Source organism: Ursus arctos, unplaced genomic scaffold (assembly GCF_023065955.2).
Source record: "Ursus arctos isolate Adak ecotype North America unplaced genomic scaffold, UrsArc2.0 scaffold_28, whole genome shotgun sequence".
Taxonomy (NCBI): domain Eukaryota; kingdom Metazoa; phylum Chordata; class Mammalia; order Carnivora; family Ursidae; genus Ursus; species Ursus arctos.
Window position 1 is genome coordinate 21560778 of NW_026622963.1, and position 23720 is coordinate 21584497.

Genomic DNA, 23720 nt, shown 5'->3' on the forward strand with positions numbered 1-23720 from the left:
CATGTAACATTTCAGCTCATGTATATTTGACCCAGCAATTCTCACAGCTGATCAGGCAGGACATCGTGTATGTGCACAATGATACATGTGCAAAGCTGTTCATTACAGTTACTATTTCTTTAAGTATCTTCATTGAAATATATTCCACATACCATGAAATTCACCCCTTTAAAATGGGCAATTCAGTGGGCTCTTAGTACATGTACATAGTTGTGCAACCATCACCACAATCATCCTAAAAAGAAATCCCACACTCACCTGCAGTCATTCCCCATCTCCCTCCTACCCCAGCCCTCAGCATCCAGTCTCTAGGTGTGTTTCTCTGTTCTGAACATTTCATAGAAATGGCACATACAGTATGTGGTCTTTTGTGACTGGCTTCTTCAGCATAATGTTTTCTAGGTCCCACCATATTGTGGCATGTATCAGTGGCTTCATTCCTTTTGTTGCTGAATAATATTCCATTATATGGTTATACTACATTTTTTCAAATACATTCATCGTTTGATGGGTATCTGAGTTGTTTCCACCTTTTTTTTTAGCTATTGTGGATAATGCTGGTGTGAACATTTGTATGTAAGTTTCTGCGTGGACATGTGTTTTCATTCTTCTTGGCTATATACCTAGGAACGGAGTTGGTTAGTCCTATGGTCATTTTGTTTAATTTTGGAGGGGAACTGCCAAACTCTTCTCCAAAGTGCCTGTAACATTTTACATTCCTGCTAGTAATGAACGAGAGTTCCGTTTGCTCCACACATTATAGGACTTCTTCTTGTCTATTGTTTTGGTTATAAGCATCCTAGTGGGTGTGAAGTAGTATCTGATGGTGGTTTTGATTTGCATTTCCCTAATGACTAATGATTTTGAGCATCATTTCATATGCCTACTGCCCATTCATATATCTTCTTTGGAGAAATGTCTATTAAAATCCTTTGCCTATTTTTGTATTGGATTATTTTTCACTTTAATATTGAATTATAAGCTTTCTTTATATTTCCTAGATATCTTATCAAAGTGATTTGTAAACATTTTCTTCCAGTGTATGGGTTTGCTTTTCACTTTCTTGATGGTGTCCTTGGAAGCACAAAGTTTTAAATTTTAATATAATCTACTTTTAATATAATCTTTTAAATATAATCAAATAGAATCTACTTTTTTGGTAACAAAACAATGCTTGTGCTTTTGCTGTCATATCTAAGAAACCAATCCTTAATTCAAGGTCATAAAAATTTACTCCTGTGTTTTCTTCAAGAGTTTCATAGTTTTAGCTCTTAGGTTTAGGTCTGTGATCCATTTTAGGATAGGTTTTTTTTTGTCTGGTTTGAGATAGGAGTCCACCTTCATTCCTTTGTATGTGGATATCCAATTATCCCAACACTGTGGAAAAGACTATTCTTTCTCCATTTAATATTCGTGGCACCTTTGCTTTTAGAAAGTCAATTAAGGATTCATTTATAGATTCTCAATTATATTCCATTAATAAACATGTCTGTCTTGGGGTGGGTGGGTGGCTCAGTTTTTGAGCATCCAACTCTTGATTTCAGCTTAGGTCATGATCTCAGAGTCATGAGACTGAGCTCTGCATCGGGCTCCACACTTAGCATGGCGTCTGCTTGTCCCTCTCCCTCTGCTTCTCCTCTTTCTCTCTCTCTCTCAAATAAATACATAAATAATTTCTTTAAAAAGATGTCTGTCTTTATGCCATTGCCACATTGTCCTCATTATATAGCTGGCTAGAAAACTTTTAAATAAGTAAGTGTCAGTTCTCCAACTTTGTTCCTTTTAAATATTGTTTTGTCTATTCTGGGCCCCTTGCATTCCCATATGAATTTCAGGATCAGCTTGTCATTTTTGGCAAACAACAAAAACAAAAAGCTGGAATATTTATATAGGCCGTGTTGAAGCTGTAAATCAGTTAGTGAAGTATTCCCACTTTAACATTAAATCTTTTCATCCATGAATATGGAGTGTCTTTCCATTTATTTAGATCTTCTTTAATATCTTTCAACAGCGTTTTGTAGTTTTTGGTGTAGAAATCTTGCACATCTTTTGTGAAGTTTATTCCTAAGTATTCTTTTTGATGCTATTTAATTCAAGTTGTTTTCTTAATTTCATTTTGAACTGTTCAACCCTAATGCCTAGAAATGCAGTTGATTTTTGTATATTGATCTCATATCTTACAACCTTGCTGAACTTATTTTAATATTTTAGTGTATTCCTTGGGATTTTTCTATATGTAAGATCTTGACATCTACAAGTAGAGATGTTTTTACTTCTTCCTTTCTAGTTTGGATGCCTTTTAAAAATCTTTCTTGCCTGATCAACATGGAGAGAACTTTCAGTACAATGCTAAATGAAAGTACCAAGAGTGGACAGCCTTGTCTTCTTCCTGATTTTAGGGGGAAAGCATTGAAGTATTTCACCATTAAGTCTGCTGTTAGCTGTGGGTTTTTTATAAGTGCTGTTTATCAGGTTGAGGCAGTTCCCTTGTATTTTTAGTTTGTTGAGTGTTTTTATCATGAAAGGGTGTAAAATTTTGTCAGATACTTTCTCTGAATCTATTAAAATGATCTTGTGGTTTTGTTTTTTATATAGATTACATTGATTCGTTTTTACATGTTAAACTAACCTTGAACTCCTGGGATAATCTTATTTGATCATGGTATATAATCCTTTTTATATGTTGCTGGATTAGGTTGCTACTATTTTATTAGTTTTCTGTGCATATTCATACACAAGATAGCACTGTTTCAGTGTATCAGTAAGGGAGTAATTATGTAAACTACAATTTAAATGTAAAATTAAGTAGAGCTACACACACTCACATGGATAGATCTTCCAAGATATATCATGTTTAAAAAAAGTATGATATAGTACAATATTTAGTCATAATGTTTCTCCTAATGCTTATGTAAAATATAGACAAATATAAATATTTTTAATTTTCATGGATATATGTGTATAAATAGTAAAATATCTGAATGAATATACACTAGACTGATAGTGGCAGTTCCCACAGGGAGAGGAGAGGCATTAAGAGATTTACGTATATTATAAAATCCTTATGAGAAAATATACACATGTGTTTGTATAAATTTAAAATACATAAATTTTTACAAAAATAAAAATTAATTCACTGATACACATAAACCTGTGTCCTAACAATTAAAAGTCCTGCTAGCCTATGAAGCTGTCCTGTTCTTCCTTATTATACAAGCTTACTACAAGCAGCTGCTACAATTAGAACTTGTGTCACTTAAAAATTAGTAATTTAGAAAGAAAATCAGAACAGGATCTATCACCATAATAGGAAAGGGATAAAAGATGAGAGAACAAGTGAATTAAAAAAATACCAGCAAAATATTGCTAAGGAGAAGATGAAAATTGTGACCAAATGTTACTGCCATAAATTCCAAAAACTGATTAAACAATAGCCTCTATAAAACCAGAACTCATAGCTAAGATATAAGACCTCAATGAAGATACAGAGGGAGATGAAATACGACTTGGCAGAGCTAAGGAAAGATGTCAAGGAAGAACTTGAATCCATCACAGAAACCAAGTCCACATGGAAGCAAAGGAAAGTAACATTGCTGAGAACACAAGAAGAAGCGTGGAGGACAGGACTGAGAAAAATGAGCAGAGCAAAATGGAAATAACAACGAATCAAAAGGATAAGACGTCAAATGAACACAATGGCAGAAAAAGAAAATCCAGCATAATTTGGTGTCCCCGAAGAAGAAAACCAAACAAATAGATAAAAAAATATATATATATATATATATTAGTATAATAATTAGTATAATAATTAGTATATATAATTAGTAATATAATTAGTATAATAATAATAAAGCCTCATGTCCCAGGAAAAAAATTCTATTAAACTATGACTAGCCTAATATTTATCAGATTTTAAAGGTAAGACTCTTATAAGTATTCAATCCAAATTTTAGGTAACCTAATAAAGACATCAGCTTGGCCTCAGTCTTCTCCTCACTGACATTCAGTGGAGCAACTCGTAACAGTGGCCTCAGAGAAAGAAAGTGTGAGCCAAGACTTTTATACCCATCAAACTGACATTCAAGTGTAAGAACAACAAACAATAATTTTTTCCTATATTGCATTTCAGAGAATATAATTCCTACAAGCCCATCTCATAGAGCACAAACTTGAGGCAAATAAGAATTTATTGAAGAAACTGGCAGAGGGACACAATGAACACTAAACTTTCAGGACTAAGACTAAAACAGCTGCACGAATTATCTTAGCAAAAGATAAATGTTATAATGAGTACAACGTAGGATTCATACAATTAAAGTTGAAAGTAAGATGGAAGAATGTGAGGCACAGTGTAATTATGCTGATTTCCTCATCTTTTAATATCCAGGGATTAAAATACTTCACTTACCAGCTGACAAACCATATAATAGAAATATAAATTCAATTAAAGGTTTACAGAAAAGCATCAGGATAAAAAAGAAATAACAGTTAACTGAACTGTATTGGTGAAGGAAAAACAAAGCTAAGATTAACTGACCCACCCACCATGTTAGCCATAACCAGTGTGATTACAGTTCAAATGCCCTGAGGTCTTTGGGTTTTTTGGGAAAAAAAAAAAACAATATGATGATCTCAGTACATGCAAAGAGGCACTTCATTATTTTTTTTAATATTTTTTTATTATGTTAGTCACCATACGGTACATCCCTGGTTTTTGATGTAAAGTTCGATGATTCATTAGTTGCGTATAACACCCAGTGCACCATGCAATACGCGCCCTCCTTACTTCCCATCACCACCCTATCCCATTCCCCCACCCGTCTCCCCTCTGTAGTCCACAGTTTGTTTCTCAGAGTCCATAATCTGTCATGCTTCATTCCCCCTTCTGATCACCCCCCCTTTCTTTATCCCTTTCTTCCCCTACCGATCATCCTAGTTCTTATGTTCCATAGATGAGAGAAACCATATGATAATTGTCTTTCTCTGCTTGACTTATTTCACTTAGCATTATCTCCTCCAGTGCCGTCCATGTTGCAGCAAATGTTGAGAACTCGTTCTTTCTGTTGGCTGAGTAATATTCCATTGTATATATGGACCACATCTTCTTAATCCAGTCATCTGTTGAAGGGCATCTCGGCTCCTTCCATGATTTAGCTATTGTGGACAGAGCTGCTATGAACATTGGGGTGCATATGGCCCTTCTCTTCACTACGTCTGTATCTTTGGGGTAAATACCCAGTAGTGCAATGGCTGGGTCATAGGGTAGCTCAATTTTTAACTTTTTAAGGGACCTCCACACTGTTTTCCAGAGTGGCTGTACCAACTTGCATTCCCACCAACAATGTAGGAGGGATCCCCTTTCTTCACATCCTCTCCAACAATTGTTGTTTCTTGCATTGTCAATTTTTGCCATTCTAACTGGCGTAAGGTGGTATCTTAGTGTGGTTTTGATTTGAATTTCCCTGATGGCTAGTGATTTTGAACATTTTTTCATGTGTCTGCTAGCCATTTGTATGTCTTCATTGGAAAAGTGTCTGTTCATATCTTCTGCCCATTTTATGATTTGTTTATTTGTTTCTCGTGTATTGAGTTTGAGAAGTTCTTTGTAGATCTTGGATACCAGTCTTTTTTCTGTAGTATCATTTGCAAATATCTTCTCCCATTCCGTGGGCTGCCTCTTAGTTTTTTTGACTGTTTCCTTGGCTGTGCAGAAGCTTTTTATCTTGATGAAGGCCCACAAGTTCATTTTATCTTTTGTTTCTCTTGCCTTTGGAGACGTGTCATGAAAAAGGTTGCTGTGGCTAATGTCATAGAGGTTGCTGCCTATGCTCTTCTCTAGGATTTTGATGGATTCCTGTCTCACATCAAGGTCTTTCATCCATTTGGAGTTTATCTTTGTGTATGGTGTGAGAGAGTGGTCAAGTTTCATTCTTTTGCATGCAGCTGTCCAATTTTCCCAGCACCATTTATCGAAGAGACTGTCTTTTTTCCACTGGATGTTTTTTCCTGCTTTGTCAAAAATTAGTTGCCCAGAGAGCCGAGAGCCCATTTCTGGGTTCTCTATTCTGTTCCATTGGTCTATGTGTCTGTTTTTGTGCCAGTACCATGCTGTCTTTGTGATCACAGCTTTGTAGTACAGCTTGAAATCCGGCATTGTGATGCCCCCAGCTTTGTTTTTCCTCTTCAACAATTCCTTGGCGATTCGGGGCCTTTTCTGTTTCCATATAAATTTAAGGGCTATTTGTTCCAGTTCTTTGAAAAATGCCATTGGTATTTTGATTGGGATAGCATTGAAAGTGTAGATTGCTCTGGGTAGCATGGACATTTTAACTATGTTAATTCTTCCGATTCATGAGCATGGAATATTTTTCCATCTTTTTGTGTCTTCTTCAATGTTTTTCAAGAGTGATTTGTAGTTTCTAGAATATAGTTCCTTTACGTCTCTGGTTAAGTTAATTCCAAGGTAACGTATGATTTTTGGTGCTATTGTAAGTGGGATGGATTCCCTAATTTCTCTTTCTTCAGTATCATTATTTGTGTATAGAAATGCAACTGATTTCTGAGCATTGATTTTGTATCCCGCCACATTACTGAATTGCTCTATAACTTCTAGTAGTTTGGGAGTGGATTCTTTTGGGTTTTCCATGTAGAGTATCATGTCATCTGCGAAGAGAGACAGTTTGACTTCTTTGCCGATTTGGATACCTTTTATCCCTTTTTGTTGTCTGATTGCTGTTGCAAGGACTTCTAGTACTATGTTGAATAATAGTGGTGAGAGTGGGCATCCTTGTTGTGTTCCTGATCTTAAGGGAAAGGCTTCCAGCTTTTCCCCATTGAGAATGATCTTTGCTCTAGGCTTTTCATAGATGGTTTTTATGAGATTGAGGAATGTACCCTCTACCCCAGCACTCTGAAAGGTTTTAATCAGGAAAGGATGCTGTATTTTGTCAAATGCTTTTCTGCATCTGTTGAGAGAATCATATGATTTTTGGCTTTTTCCTTCTGGATAAAATTTATGACACTGATAGTTTTGGCTGGGGTAGCAATTCTCATATCAGACAGATTGGATTTTAAACTAAAGACTATAGTTAGAGACACAGAAGGGTACTATATTATTCTTAAAGGTTGTATCCAATAAGTGGATATGACAATTATAAATATATATGCACCCAACAGGGGAGCAGCAAGATACACAAGCCAACTCTTAACCAGAATAAAGAGACATATAGATAAAAATACGTTAATAGTAGGGGACCTCAACACTCCACTATCAGAAATAGAGCACATAAGCAGAAAATCGACAAACAAACAAGAGCTTTGAATGCCATACTTGACGAGTTGGACCTCATAGACATATATAGAACACTACACCCCAGAACCAAAGAATACTCATTCTATTCTAATGCCCATGGAACATTCTCAAGAATAGACCATGTTCTGGGTCACAAAACAGGTCTCAACCGATACCAAAAGACTGAAATTATTCGCTGCATATTCTCAGACCACAATGCTTTGAAATTGGAACTCAACCACAAGGAAAAATTTGGAAGAAACTCAAACACTTGGAGAGTAAGAACCATCCTGCTCAAGAGTGATTCAATAAACCAGGAAATCAAAAATCAATTTAAACAATTTATGGAGACCAACGAGAATGAAAACACAACGGTCCAAAACCTATGGGATACTGCACAGGCAGTCCTAAGGGGAAAATACATAGCCATCCAAGCCTCACTCAAAAGAATAGAAAAATCTAAAATGCAGTTTTCATATTCTCACCTCAAGAAGCTGAAACAGCAACAGAGGGACAGGCCTAATCCACACACGAGAAAGCAGTTGATCAAGATTAGAGCAGAAATCAATGAATTAGAAACCAGGAGTACAGTAGAGCAGATCAACAGAACTAGAAGCTGGTTCTTTGAAAGAATAAATAAAATTGACAGACCACTGGCAAGACTTATCCAAAAGAATAGAGAAAGGACCCAAATTAATAAAATTATGAATGAAAAAGGAGAGGTCACAACCAACACCAATGAAATTGGAAGGATTATTAGAAACTTTTATCAACAGCTTTATGCCAATGAATTAAGCAATCTGGAAGAGATGGAGGCCTTCCTGGAAACCTATAAACTACCAAGACTGAAACAGGAAGAAATTGATTTTTTAAACAGACCAATTAATTATGAAGAGATTGAAACAGTGATAAAAAACCTTCCAAAAAAGAAAACTCCAGGCCCGGACAGTTTTCCTGGGGAATTCTACCAAACATTCAAAGAAGAAATAATACCTATTCTCCTAAAGCTATTTCAAAAAATAGAAACAGAAGGAAAGCTACCAAACTCATTCTGTGAGGCTAATATTACCTTGATCCCCAAACCAGGCAAGACCCCATCAAAAAGGAGAATTACAGACCGATTTCCCTAATGAATATGGACGCCAAAATCCTCAACAAGATCCTGGCTAATACAATCCAACAGTACATTAAAAGGATTATCCATCATGACCAAGTGGGATTCATCCCTGGGAGACAAGGGTGGTTCAGCATTCGCAAAGAGGCACTTCATTAACTTCAATATCTCTTCATTAACAAAAGCTCTTACCTACGATAAAAGGGAACTTCCTTAACCTGGTAATTGATATCTGTCACATTATCACAGCAGACATCATTTTCAATGGGAAAACTTTGGAGGCATCCCTGGGAACATCATGAATAAGGCAAGGATACCACAATCTCTCGTTGCGTACAACATGCTTTTGTAAGTTCCAACCAGAACAGTGAAAGGAGAAGAAATTAAAGCCATAACGATTAGAAAGGAAGAAACAAAACTGTCGTATGAGCAGATGTTTCAGTTAAATTTATAGGAACCCAGCCAAAATATACAAATTATTATAAATAATTAGAGTGTTAGAAAGGTAGTTAAGTAAGTACAAGATATATCTTATTAGAGACACATACTTTCTATAGCCTTTTGTAACTTGAATTTTATACCTTGGGCACATACCGCCTAGCAAAACTCCAATTATTTTAAAGTTGTCCCTGATCTTTTAAAACTCCATACAATATCCTTTTCATGTAAAATGATGTATATATTTTTATATGCATTAATAGATGCTGAAAAAACTAGTCACTAAAATTTTGCTTTTTTAGGGATAATTTCTGTAGAGCAACGTGGTACAGGTTCATTTTGGTTTTTTCCGTTCTGTGGTTTGAATTATCGTGTACTATTTTTCTAATAAAAATACGGCTAGTTTTACTGTGAGAAAATGAGGAAATAAACCAACCTCTCAAAAATGGATATTTCCACAATCTCTACATAGCTGGGCTCAGAGATCTCTCCTGTTTAATGCTCCCCTGCTGACTGTGATGATCCCATTTAGGATTGTAATCTAATTTGGGATTATCATCCCAATTGCTGAAGCAAACACATATAACCCTTGTCTAAAACCCAAATGAAAATCAAAACAAAATGATTACCAGCCTGCATTTCAAAATCTCACCCTAGTGCTGGGCTCATTTATTGACCCACTTAACCAGGCAGCAGCCAGTGGCTGACCTCCTGCCCAGCAGCCTCAGTCATACCCTCCCTGAATCCTCATTATCCCCCCACTGTCTGGGTACATGTGGGGTTGGAGGATGGGTAGAGGAAAGCCCCAGGCCTCTGAGGGCCTCCCATTATAGTTGGAAATACTCAAGGAGATAGACAAAAGCATGGGCTGGGAGAGTTGCAGAGATCCCCAGAGGTCAGCAGAAGCAGGAAACGGCCAACAGTGTGTTAAGGAGTGGTTCTGTCCCTGGGCAAGGAGTTTAGCTTCTGCTGTCGTTCCATGGATTCGGGGACAGCTTAGAGTACAGGGAAGCCCAAAGCAACCTCCGGCAGATGGAGTGGCCAGGGGCACGCTGCCTGTGTGCCCCACGGAGGGGCTGTTCCCACAGGATTGCAGGCTGTCTCAGTCTGCGAGGGCCACAGTCACCAAGTACCATAAACTAAGTGGCATGAACAACAGACCATTCCTGTCCCACGGCTCTGGAAGCTACAAGTCCAAGATCAAGGTGTAGGCAGGGTTGCTTCCTTTGGAATGCTGGAAGCAAGAATCTGCTTTGTGCCTCTCTGCTAGCTTCTGGAGGTTTGCTGGCCATCTTCCGTGTTGCTTCACTCGTAGAAGCATCACCCTGATCCCTGCTTCCTGCTTCCATGGAGTTCTGTGTGCCTGTCTGCATCTGAATTCCCCCTTTTTGTAAGATGAAGTGCCCACCCTACTCCGGTGGGATCTCGTCTGAATGAATTATATCTGCAAAGGCCCATTTTCCAAATCAGGTCATATTGTGAGATAGCAGGGATCAGGACTTCAACGTAAGAGTGGGAGGGCGGGGAGACACGGTTCAGCTCTCCACACACAGGAAGGGTGCTCTCTGGTTTTGGGCAGCCTGGAGGTTCTGGCCATAGAAGAACACTCCTTGTTCATTGACTTGATTTTTTAGAGCCAGACCAGCCTACAGGCTCTGAAATCCCCACAGGGGTAGGCGGGGGAGGTGGGGATAGGGCAGATTTGGGGGGGGGGGTTCTATGTGGGCCTCTGAAGGGGGGTGGAGGTGTGCTTCACCTTTCTGTTATCTGCCACCACAGGTTATATCGAAGCCGCCATCATCCCAGCGGGAGCTCGGAGGATTCGCGTGGTGGAGGATAAACCTGCCCACAGTTTTCTGGGTAAAACACAAAGAATCTGACTTGTGATTTATGTTCTAAGATTTGGATAGGCAGGCTGATTGTGTGGTCCGGCATCGTTCTCCCAGGCCATGGGTTTCCCACTCGTACCCGAGGTATAACGATAGAAGTAATCGCAGTGCACCGCACGATGCTGTTCTATTTGGCTGAAGTGCAGCCACCCGCAAGGTGGATGGGGCGTGAGGGGATCGGGAGGATCCACCAGCTTTGGATGGGAGGGAAGGTGACAGAAGAGGGAAGGAAGTGAGGAATTGGGATAGCGAAAGTCCCCCAAAGTAACCCCAGGAGAACCCGGAGCAGCCTTTGCCCACATAGCACGGGCACATTGTCCAGCTGTTGGTGGCTCTGGGGATGATTCCTTAGCTGGAAAAAAAAAAAAAAAAAGAGGAATAGCCCTAGATCTAATGGAAGCATAAAAGAACACTGGTTTTCACTAAGTGCTGTGTACCCCGGATTCCTAGTGGCCAACTCTATTGACTTCAGGCACAAATGCCTGTGTCTTTCTATGGAAGGTTGGGGTTCCATTCCAGATTGGTCTTCATTGCCTTCTACAGACTCATACTTCAAGCCCTAAGAATTGTTCAACTGAACCCCTTCTTAGGCACCAAAGTCCCTCTGGGTATATCCTCAGCTTAACTGCCAGCCTCTCCATTGGCCCTTGCAAAGGTCTGCCTGGTACTTGGGTACTTGTGGGTTGTGCCCTAAGTGTTTTTTATGCTGCTATGGGGACAAGCAGGGTACCCAGTGGCTGCCTCTACTCATAGTTCACAGGGCTGGACATGCTGTGACCCATGTCCTCCTGCCAGCCCTTCTGCTGTGTTCCTGTCTTGGGTTGGATTTCAAACTGGAGGTGGCTGATCTCCTACCCAGGTACCCTTCTCCTGGGCTTCCTCCTATCATAATCTCCTCAGTCTGTGTTGCAAGGCTCCGTTTCAGATTGACAAGAATATGTAAGACATAATCTCTCTCTCTCTCTCTCTCTCTCTCTGACTTCAAACTTAAGAATTAAGTTGTTTTGGCTGAAATGAAGTTGCTCATGAAATGCTTTCCTGTCAACTTTTATCACTAAAATAATTACATCTTTGTCCACATTCCTGACTTTGTAGATACGGAAGGATCTCAGTCTTTCTTTGAAATGGTCCCTACTTGAGAAACTCAAAGTCTGGGGTGCCTGGGTGGCTCAGTCCATTAAGTGTCTGCCTTTGGCTCGGGTCATGATCTCAGGGTCCTGGGATCAAACCCCGGGTCAGGATCTCTGCTCCGCGGAGAGTCTACTTCTCCCTCTCCCTCTCCCTCTGCCTCCTCCCCCTGCTCATGCTCACTCTCTTTCTCTCTCTCAAATAAATAAATAAAATCTTTTTAAAAAAGAAAGAAACTCAAAATCTGATTAGACAGACATAAAATAAACCCGTAGTAGGCAAGTTTACAATGAAGACCACCGTCCTATAAGAACCGTTTGCAGACAGCGAGCTAATCCGCACACACGTGCCTTGGGGAGAGGCAGGAGTGGGGCTGAGAGCTCTTATTCCTGAGTGCCCACACCAGGGTTCACCAGCAAGCAGCCCCCTGGGGTCCCTACTGTGTCCCAGGCAGCCCTGTCACCTCCTCTGCGGCTTTCTCTTCTGCCATCCACCCCGCCTCCTTGAGGCCACGCTGCTCCTGCTGCCAGGGTAGGACCTTACCATCCCTTAGGGTGACACCCACATGGGTCTCATCAGCTGCTCTCCCAGCATAGACATCGTCCCAGTCTAGCCCGGCCTCTTTCTCTGCAGTAGCCCAGCTGTCACTACAGATAGAATGATGCTTATACAAGCTTTCTAAAATAGCCTTGGGCTGCTCTTGGCAGCTTCTCCAGAGTGGTGGCCTTTTTTACTAAATTTCCAAAGAGCCCATCTCCTCTCTGCCCCCCTAAGAAAATTGGGTCAACCTCACCAGCATTTGCTTTGGAAGCCCTATCACCAGCATTTGCTTTTGGAAGCTTTTGTCACCCCCAAAAGTTACACTTTTCTACTGGTACATCAGCCCTCACCTACCTGGAAGAGACATTTCTGCTTCCCGGGGGGCACCGGGCCTTGGAGGGTGGCAGACATTGCCTTTGACATGATTTCAGTATCCCAGGAGCTGGTGCCATCCCAAGGTCAACTGATTGGTTCTTCTGTCAAAGCGCCAGCAGGTGTCCCTGCGAGCAAGTCCCTTGCAGGGGATTCCCAGGATTCCCAGCACCATTCCTGCCCCTGACCCAGCCCCAGATGTCCGTAGAAAGTAGGAACATCATCCATACTTTCCTGCGGCAAGATAAGAAGGACAGAAGGATGTCAGAATCCTTTAGATTGCTCAACTTCTAATTCCTATAGTAAAAATGAACTTTTCCCTGGAACCCATGTTAAGGCCATGTAACTAGTGAATGTTGCCCGTGGTGGGGGGACCAGCTGTCCTGGTGGTTCCCCTCAGCTCCTGTAGTCTGTGGGCCACACGGGCAGATGCCACGAACATTGACATTTGTGGCTCCCAGGCATTAAGCCCTGCCCCACTTTGCAGACCTGACTCATCACCGCCCCCAAAAGCCCTGCAAAGTATTGCTTTGCCTATTTCACTGAGGAGGAGAGGCTCCAGGGGTTCAGGAGCCCATCCAAACCCCTCATATCATCTGGGTCTGCAGCCATTCACAAGCCTCCCAGAATTGCCCTGATGTGTTCAGTCATCACCAGACATCAGCAGAGGGGGACGTCTTTTCACCGGAGAACACATGTTACACTTGCCCATGGCTTTTACTTCTTTGTGTGAACTTCAAAGAGGCAAACCTCCATCCCAAAGATATTGGTTCGGGATCTCAGGACAACTTCCCCAGGAACGCTGGGCCTCCAAGGGAGCTTGGAACCAGCTTTTGTCTTATCTTATTCGTATGTTTTAATCCCAGGAGCCCAGGGCCTGGTGTGTGAATGAGGGCAAATCCGAAGGTGGTCCACACTCGTTATGTTTCTAAAGTTAGTTCAAACAAGCCTTGTTTCCACTCGGCGCTGGGTGCTTTGGAAGTCAACCCAGTGTAACTTTGAATTACTCTCTCACATTTGCTGGGAGCCGTTCCTGAAGAATTTCACCCCACCTACCTTCAGCCCACGCTGCCTGGCTCTCTGCTCCAAACCACCTGGCACAGGAAATGCCTCTGCAGTTTGCTTCCATAGCTAAGAACAGAGCTGGGAGAACTCCGAGTGGAAATAAAAGGAACTGACTGGATGCCAGGAGTAGAAGTAGGTTGACTGTGGGTCAAGTCTTGCAGTGGAATCCAAGAGGGAGAAAGACACAAAGAAGCCCAGCTTCTGCACAGCGCCACGCAAGAGGGGGGCCTACGGATGGGGTTGGACCCCTTCAGTGTGCCTCCAGCCAACTGGACGGAAGAGCTGTGCCCTCCCAGCAGGAATACCCCCTTCCCCCCACCCCCGCTCTTCAGAGTGGCTCAGGAGCTTTTGCCACAGTGCCTAGAAGTCCAGGGAAGATGTGTAGATGTCCACAGGGAGGCAGAGGGGCCCGGGAGAGAAATGGACATTTGCCATGTGACCTTACGTTCTGGGCCATTCCTTCATGGAATGGTTTTGTTCTGCCACAGTAGCAAGAGGGAGCATGTGCCCACCCTCATCCCTGCAAAAGTCTCTCTAGCTGCTGAGAGGCTCCTAACGGCTTCTAAGCCAAATACACAAAAGCAGGCACTGTTCTATTTTGGATGGTGGCTTAAAACATCCAGCCTCTGACCCAGACAGAACCAGCAAAAATTTCCTCCCCAGCAAATCACAACTTCAGACAGCACAGATCAGAATCAAGTTGCTCAGGATTTCCCTTTGTTCGTCACTTTATTATTTGCCTGTCAAATCAAAGCCTGTGTCATCCTTTCAATAGCCCCTGTTGAATTTCTAGGCCTAAAAATCCTAATTTCAAATGCAAACTAACTCAACCTGCTTACAGATACAGGGGGCTTGCCTAGACCCGTGATGCTGCAGGATTGAGAGGGACAAGAACTTGTAGGGCCCGAATCTTAACTCTGGGGCCTTCTTTCAGAAAAAGAATGCAGCATTATATACAAGCGTTGGAAAGGACTCCTGCGAGGGGCCTGGGAGCTTCTGCCCCACCAGCTCTCGCAAACCCTGCTGAGGGAAGCTCGCTTGGGGTGGAGGCTGATGCAGGTGGGCCAGGGGCTGATGTGCGTTCCCACTGTCTGGAGCCGACGTGGCCCCACAACTTGGGTTTCTCACTGGACTCCACACTGAACCTACGTATTTGCTCCTAATAATGATCTTGATGTTCCAGCAGATTCTCTGAGGCAGCTGTTCCCGCCCTTCTGAAGGAATCTCAGGGGCCAAATTCCCCTCTTAGCAGGAAGTCCCAGTGTCACCACTGGACCCCAGCACCTTGCACATTTTTGGCTCTTGCTGACTAGATTCCTCACCCAAAGTCAGTAGGTTTGAAGCAACCCCAGACTTCTTCTTTTTTTTTTTTTTTAAGATTTTATTTATTTATTTGACAGAGATAGAGACAGCCAGTGAGAGAGGGAACACAAGCAGGGGGAGTGGGAGAGGAAGAAGCAGGCTCATAGCGGAGGAGCCTGATGTGGAGCTCGATCCCACAACGCCAGGATCACGCCCTGAGCCGAAGGCAGACGCTTAACCGCGGTGCCACCCAGGCGCCCCGCAACCCCAGACTTCTAGGAATTGCCGAGCCCCTACATTTAACTGTGTTTTTCCTCCCATGGCAAAATTTGTCAAGGATTGACATCACGATCAAAGTGTCCTGAAGAAGGGGTGCCAACGGGCCGTTGTGGCCGCAGAGGTGACCACAAGAAAATCCTGGGCACGCAGAGTTTATTCTTTCTAGGGCCATGAGAGCCCCACTGACACCCCCAAAGCTGTGATCGTGTGAGAGTTCCCGAGTCAGCAGCTCCAGACCAGGCCACCCAAAGCAAGGCCAGGCATTTTCTGAACTCATGGGGGTACCCCAGCAGCGGTGTGGGGCTTGGAGGAGCTCTGCATCCCCTGAGGTCACAGGGCTGGCTTGAAATCTACCATGCTGGGGGCATTTACACCTTGGGTAGCAACAAGCCCTGTAAATCTGGGCTTCTCTCCCTAGCGAGCTGCTTACCAGGGCTCCACCGTCTGACGTGTTCTTTCCCCATTTGGCCACTGACCTCGTTCTGGCCTAGCTGGCCAGCTGCAGCCTGCCACGCTCACATTCCCCCTCCCGCCTTCCTTGACCAATATCCACTCCTCCTAGGCCGCCTCCTGCAATGTCTCCTCCACCTGCCCCTCTCAGCACTTCCCCTTGCTGACAGGCATGACCCTGCTCTGGTGATCAGAGGCTGACATGCCCCAAGCCCCAGCTGGCTCTCCATCTGGCCCCTGGGTCAGCCACAGCAGGTGCCTCTGCTGGCAGAAGCGGGGCTCCCCAGGCTGGCCCCCACACCTCCATGCGCTGTTTCTGTGGATGGTTTTATAATCATCTCCAGGTGTGCCCTCCTGCACTTTTTCCAGTCCTTCCCAGTCTTAACCCCCCAGATGTTTGACTTTTGGCATGGAGGCAGGGTAGCTTTCAGTGCGTAACTCACTAAGGCACTCGAAAGCGCCTTACACAAAGGACTGAGGAAATGCTCAAACGAGGCTGAGGGAGAAAGAGCCAACTCATCCTGGACCTTAGTGCCGGACAGGAGCAGAGGCACAGGAGATAGTTTAAAGCCTACATAGAATAGGCCCAGCCTTCTAAATTTCGGGGTATGAAGCTTATGCTGCTAAGGATCGAAGGTGGTTTCTAGGAGTCCACACTAGTCATCATCTTCTTTCCCAAGCTGCCCTGCCCCTAGATGGTTAGTATGTCAAAACAAAACAAAACAACAGCAACAAAGAAACAACCTTCAAAAGACACATGTGAAAGCCAAACCCAGTTCTCAGTTGCTAAGTATCAGCTTCAGGCACTGTGGGATCCAGGGGCTTAAAATGACATCACGGGAAACTGTCCCTCTCTACCCTGGCACCTCTGTCCTCTCTCAGTTGACTTTAATCTGGGGGCCTCTTCCCATGCACCGGTAATCCAGATTTACATGGAGTCTCATAGTCCTGTGGAAAGAAAGCTGCTCCTTCCAAGGTGAATAGAAGTCTTGGAACTGACTCTCACTGTCCAGGGTTGGGTGATGGGCCCATATGTGGAACTGTGGTCAGAGGAAGAACATACCCCCAAAGGAAACTCTGGGTTGTTGTTACTTGAAGAAAGAGAGAGCGATGCCAGGCAGCCAACACGCCATTCAGAGCAGCCATAACATGAGAACAACGTCAGGGCCCCACTCTTAAACCCGAGGCCCCAGCCCAGGTGTGGCCATGAGTGCATGTGGGTAGCCAGTGACAAGGAGAGCAGCTGCTCCAGAGTGTAGGAAATGGGTTCTATGGGGTGGGCCGAGCATGGTGGTGGTCAGCATACAGCTCTAAAGAAACTCTTTCTGCCCATCTCTCTAACGCTCCAAGTTCCGGGTTGGGGAGGGGGTCTCACCATGCTCGAGTCTCCCATCCCGATAACAAGAACAGTAAAACTTCCCTCTCCTTCTCCACTCTTTAGAGCCACTCTTCATCTTGCCTCCTTTTCCCAGCCAGACTTCTAGGGGAAAAAATTGCTTCACCTCCCACCTGCTTCTCCACACAGAGCAGTGTTCACACGAAGAGTGATCATGGCCACAGTGCATGCCTGCCGGACACGCCCAGGCCACCTCTTCTCCCTGCTTTTCTTCCAGAAAGTCTTCCCCGTCTGCCTCTGTCCCTGCCCCCCCCCCCATACACACACATCTGCGGGCCCTGAACTGGCTTCTGCCACAGAGCCTGTGAAGCCATACTGTGTTTATCTGTCTTCTCACCTGTCTCCCTTCCAAATGTTGAGCTCCCTGAGGGCAGGAGCTGTGTCCTCAATACCCAGCTAGGAGGCCCTGACTGGCCAGGGCCATGCGTCGGCTGCTCCCTGTGCTTCCCTAGCTTGTTCTGAGACCATTCCTCAAGGACTCTGGCCCCTCACTGTGTCTGTCTGCCACTCCCCACCAGCCTGCACTGATATCTGAAACCAAATTTACGTGTGTGTGTGCAAGAAACAATTTTCCAAACCTACAGAGAAGTAGAAAGAACAGTCTTCCAGTTTTTGTTTTATTTATAAGGGTATATAGAACGTGAGACCCTGAAGCAGTTGGGGCCTGGAATGTGTTTCTCTTGGAAAACAAGTATGACACTTATCATTTTTGCATTTGTTGTAAGAGTCTGGATAGAGGCTATAACCTAAAGAATATGGGAATTTAAATTGCCAGAGTGATGAGTGCTGAGCTCAGTGTGTTAAGTTCAGGTTGTCCACTCTTCATAGCTGTGTGACTTTAGGCAGGTAACTTAACCTCTCTGTGCCCCCATTTCCTCATCTGCGAAAAGGGGAAAATACTGCTTTACCTTGGAGAGTTGTTGGGAAGAGTAAGTGGGTAAAAGTACATGTAGGGGCTAAATCCAAGAACATGCCCCTTGAAAGGTGGCTGGTAGGTCGTGGCTGAGGAAGGGACAAAGGACAGAGATTGTGAGTATTCTGACATTCTTACTTCCTTCTTGTAGCCAGGAAATTTCAGTAGCAGGTAAAATTTCTTGAAAAGAACCATTGGATTCCAAGAGCTAGAGCCTTCTTTTTTCTCAGCTTTCCCTGGAGTCCTGTAACCCTCAACTACTTGCTCTGAACAACCACCCTGGATATGAAATCCCGACTAGAAGTCACTCTACTGGAAAGCAACCCTTCCTGCTTCTTTCCTAGGTTCTCGTGGCAGATCCTAGAAGCAAGCAAGGAGTCCTGAGCATGCCTCTTCTCTGTGTGCACCAGGACAGCCTGGTGGGGTGGGAGCAAGCCCTGGGACCGTAATGTCCTAGAGACGAGGAAGCAGGGGCCCAGCATCCCCCAGCTGCTGGTAGCCTGACCAGGTCCAACCAGGTTCTGACCCAGCCTTGGGGCTCATGGATTCAGGGCTAACAGAAACCCCTTTTTGGTTTCAACTCTCATTATCCAAAATCAGTATTAAATGCCGGTGTTTTATTTCCGGCCTCGGGAAGCAGAGAAGAGGGAATGGGGTGGAACCTGATTTTGCTGACTATGAGCATTTGGGGCAGGGGGGGCAGGGGGGGCTCCAGCTTCATTTGCAGAGAGGAAGGCATTGCACCCAGGGTGTCCTGGGAGTTTCATCTTTTAAGTGACAGAAGACTTGTTGTCAACCTACTGTCATTTGCAGCCTTCTCCCAAATCCCAGAGTACCTTTTCATTCTTGTCTTTCCTAAATATCAAAATGAAACAAACAAACAAAAAAGAATTTCACTGCAGAATGCTCTCATCATGAGAACGACATGACTCCAAACCTTGGCAAGGGGATACAAGAAAGTCAGCACTCAGATAATCAATATATGGCTTGTATGGAAAACTGGATTTTTGCTCTGGCCGATCAGCAAACTTGATTTTGTTTCTTCCAACACATTCTGTACCGAGTGGAGGTGTGAGCCAGCAGAGCGTGAACCCGAGGACCACGGAGCCCCACCCTCGTGGCATTGTCCGAGCCCTATTGTCCCATCCGTAGTTGGCTAAGGATCCCAGACTCTGCCATTTAATAGAATAGCAACTATCTCTTGAAGGAGTCCCCACTTTACTAACGTGGGGCTCTCAAATCCTTAGGAGAAGCTGGATTAGGCTATAACTGTAAAAAGCCCCAGGTAGGTAACAGTCAAATGAGTTGACGAGTTTCACTAAAGCAGCAAACCCCTCTCTGTAGCCCTGGACACATTAAAATAGAATTCATCCATCGGGCAGAAGACCCTTACCCTGGAAGTTTAGTAAAATGTGATTGGGCTGCGCTTGTCTCCATCCCCTGATGTTTTATCTCAGAGGGTCCTTCGGGTCTTGAGTTGTTTGCCCCCCGTGAGCCAGACTTCTGTTCCCAGCTTCCAGAAAGCTCACCTTCTATCACTGCAGACCTTCCTCCTTTCCCCTGTAGAGGTGTCGAGGGAGATCTCTAACCCACCCCTCAGGACACCCAGATTCCCCTGAAAAGGCAGACTGATGCCCCCTGATTCCATGATGTTTGCTTTTCTTGCTAGCTCTGAAAGATACCAATAAGAGATCCATCAACAGCGATTGGAAGATAGAGCTCCCTGGAGAGTACCAGATTGCGGGCACAACCGTGCGCTACGTTAGAAGGGGCCTGTGGGAGAAGATTTCTGCCAAGGGACCAACCAAAATACCACTGCATCTGATGGTAACTTGCTGTGCTCTTGCCTTTGTCCCGGTCCTGAGGCTCCAAGGGTCCTGCCAGTTCCCTTCCTCCCTAGGGGCACTGGGGAGAGGAGCTCACCTGGTTCCTAGTGGGTTACCTGGACACCTGCTGCTCAAGCCTCTCTCTCTCTCTCTCTCTCTCTTCGTCTTCTCTTATCTCATCCCTTCTCTTATTCTCATGCCTGAGAATTTTCCCCTCCCCATACTTCGCCCTGGCTATTCACTGGCAGAGCTCCCATCTTTTTCAAAAGGAACTGCCTCCAGGAAGGAAATGCTTGGCCATGTGACAGCCGGGGAGACTTGGCTCCCTGGAGCAGACAGCCCCACTCAGAGTCTCTGTTTTTATATCAGATGGCACAGGTCCGCCCCACAGTTTGTGGGTCCACACTGGAAACTACCTTTTGGAAATGAACTGTTGACTCCATTTCCAAACCAGTGTCACTCAGATTTTCCAGACTCGTCTCTGCACCAGGCATTCGGGAATCAGGAGAGGGAGAACCAGGTTTCACAGGATGATGGACTCCCAGGGTAGTCTCACGGAACCCGGGCAGCCAGGCCGGGTTGGGGCCACCTCGTCTTACCTGTTGTCTTGGGTGGGGGAGGAACACCATGCAAATCACTTGAACATCAGTGATGTGTCTTTTAAAGAGTCCTAAGATACCAGAGAAAGGAAATCCCACTGTTTCCTTCTTAAGGCCCAGGAGTTCCCATGGCTCATGTCTGATAGCTCATAATTATTGATTCCACGTCTCGTTCCAAAGAACGTGTTCCATGGCTGTTGGTGCATCTGTAATCAAAGCACATTTTGTCTCCTGTGCTTGCCAGAGTCTCTGCTTGGAAATTTTTTTTTTTCTCCATTAATTTGTGTTCCCTGGCAACCTGTGGCCCTTCAAAGTTAGGTGACACCCAGAAGAGTCTCTGGCCACCTCTCAGGGAATCTCCTGAGGAGATTGGCTCTGCCTGTGAGCACCGGCGGCCAGGACAGGATCGCCCATGACAGCCCTGCCCCCGCCACAGCCTCAGACGAGAGAGCAAAGGGAACTGGTTTCCGTGCATGACTTCAGCCATCCAGAAACCTGTGGCTGCCACACTCAGCCCACTAAATCCACGGCTGACGTAGCCCCGCCCACAAGTTTGATTTCTGGGACCCGTGGACCATCCCTGAGCCACTGCCCTGTGATGAGATTATTTCCTAGTCTAAGGCATTAGAACAAATCCTCCTGTCCTGATTTAGAAGGGGTACAAGAGGAAGCATAAGACAGGATAAAGAAAAGATAAACCCAGGTAGCCGTGTCACCTGTTAGCGCGTGAATTTGCTTTGTCTAGCAAACCCTACAGTGGACATACTTCCCTCTCCTGCCCGAAGCTTTCATAAACTGTGAGTGAATCGTCAGCCCATTAAAGCAAACGCACAGCCCAGATTCATTCAGACCACGCCTGATAAACAAAACTCAGTGAAGTCCCAACCCTCTTTAATATTAATCAGTTTTTTCTCTTGAAATATGAGTAATTCAAGTTTTTAAATCTAGAAGTGAGGAGTGCCCCTCTGCCTCTACATAGGAGTCTGTTGTCCCCAAACTGGGGTGCGTACATTTCCTGCAGGGTCAGGAGCACCCGCAGAGCCACGGGGACCTGCATTTGAAACCAATCACACACTCACACACGCAAATTATATGTGGCTGCAAAATTGCATGAAATTGGTTTCATATGGATTCTTGATTCACCAGTCTTATTCCCATACTGAGATAATAAAGATCTTTTAAAGAGGGTTTGTTTTGTTTTTTTTCTTTAACTGGAGGCATTTTTCCAAATGCATTACTGCAAGCCTGTTTCTTGGAGGAGTGGATGTTTTATGTGGTTCAGGCTGCTCTTAGCCCCTCACCCCCACCCTGTAGCTCAAGCCCTTGGGGGGCTGGGACGTTCTCAGGGTCAGCATGGGGGCCTCCCCAGGTCAGGAAAGGTGGAGCACAGTCTGCCTGATGCTGCCTGGAGGGGCCTGGAAATGAACTTGATTGCTGCCTAGACCAAGGAATGCCCACTGGTTCCAAGTCTAGACCCGTCACCTCCAGTCAGGCTCCCCCCAGAGGGCTTGTTTTGCACCCTTACACGTGGAGAAATAAAGCTGGTAGAGCACCTCTGTCCTTACAGGGCTAGTACCCACTTTGCCAGACAAAGGGCAGGCCCATCCATCTGCTCACTCACCAGGATTTCAGACCCAAGCGTCCCCAAGCTGCAGGACGGCTCCGCACCCCCTCACTCTCAGCTTTAAGCCTTGAGCCAGGCTCCTGCCACCCTGTGGGCATCACCATCCTAGCTCCTGTGGCAGCAAGAAGGCTCAGGCATCCCTGGACTCCTCAGCAGAAGTCTCCAAGTTTCCTGTGCGATGGGGCTCTGTTTGCCCTTGAGCCTGGCTTAACACGGGACCACGGCAGGTGCCGGGTGACTGGCGAGTGATGCTTGTTTCCAAAGGTGTAGAGTCACCCTATCTGTTCAATGCCTTTTTAGGTCAAAGCCACATATTTTTGTCTTTCTTACCCACAAGGACAGCTTCGTGGCTGAGTTTGCAGGGACGGCTTCTGTGCTCTGCGTGGAGCAGCTCTCCCTGTAAAGCGCCGTGAGAGCCCACAAACTGGCTCCTCCCCAAAGTCCTCATCCAAGCTGGCCTCTCTCCAGGGGGAGAGAGCAGAGCTCCCTGGCAAGGGCGTGCATACACGCCTGCCCCGGAGTTGATTCTCTGAGGACCCCGAGACTGAAATAAGGGAGCTCCCCTAGCCCGAACCAGTCTTGAAACCCAGAAGAGAGCTGGTTACCCCGGTAGAGAGACGGCCACAGTGCGGCTGAGTTTGCAAATTCAGCAAGCCTGTGGGCTTCCGCTCCATTTCAAAACGGCCTTTGATTTTTACTTCTGATCCAGGTGCTGCTGTTTCATGACCAAAATTATGGAATCCATTACGAGTACACCGTGCCTGTCAACTACACTGCGGAAAATCAGAGTGAACCCGAAAAATCCCAGGACTCTCTGTTCATCTGGACCCACAGCGGCTGGGAAGGGTGCAGCGTGCAGTGTGGAGGAGGTGAGCAGCCGGGGTCTTGGGCCTGTTGGGTGTGGGGTCTTGCCGAAGGAAGGCGCGAACTCGGGGCACTCTGTGGCTGGCGCACAGGGCATGGGGAAGGCTGGCCATGTCCCCTGTGTTTCCATGGGAACGTACCCACATCCCACTGCAGTTCCCCCTGCAAAACACTTACATGGTCCTCCACACTCCTGTGCCCACACAGGCGCTCTGCCTATGGCACGGGGCCCTCGGACTCTGCCCTGAGCAGGGGTTTGGCCCCTGTACAGGTACATTGCAGGTATGACAGGTGAGTGACCCTGGGGATGAAGAGAATAGACCTTCACCTGTTCCCGTTCAGTGGAGAGCCCCCAGATGTTTTTGCCCCCAAATACTCTTCTCTTTGCCACGGGTACCCCATTATAGGATGTAGTGGAAAGAAAGAGCTCCCACGTCCAGGGAAGCATTCCGAGCACAAGTCTTGGCTTCATGATTTGCCGCCATATTTTAGCAAATGACTTACCCTGTTTATATGAAAATTTCCTCTCCTCTATAATAGAGTGACTCACTCCTATGCCCACTGCATGGAGCAGACTGCCACACTGTAAAAATCAGTATCAGCAAAAGGCACCGTACCCATTACTGGGAG

At 45.2% G+C, this 23720-nt stretch overlaps 1 protein-coding gene across 1 annotated transcript in view; it reads left to right on the forward strand.

Moving 5' to 3' along the window:
• ADAMTS17 (ADAM metallopeptidase with thrombospondin type 1 motif 17) overlaps positions 1–23720 on the forward strand; it is a 351717-nt gene that overhangs the window by 256801 nt on the left and 71196 nt on the right. Inside the window, exons 18-20 of the mRNA XM_057303716.1 lie at positions 10623–10703; positions 19847–20004; positions 22936–23095. Coding sequence (XP_057159699.1) covers positions 10623–10703; positions 19847–20004; positions 22936–23095 — 399 coding nt within the window. The remainder of the gene's footprint in view (positions 1–10622; positions 10704–19846; positions 20005–22935; positions 23096–23720) is intronic.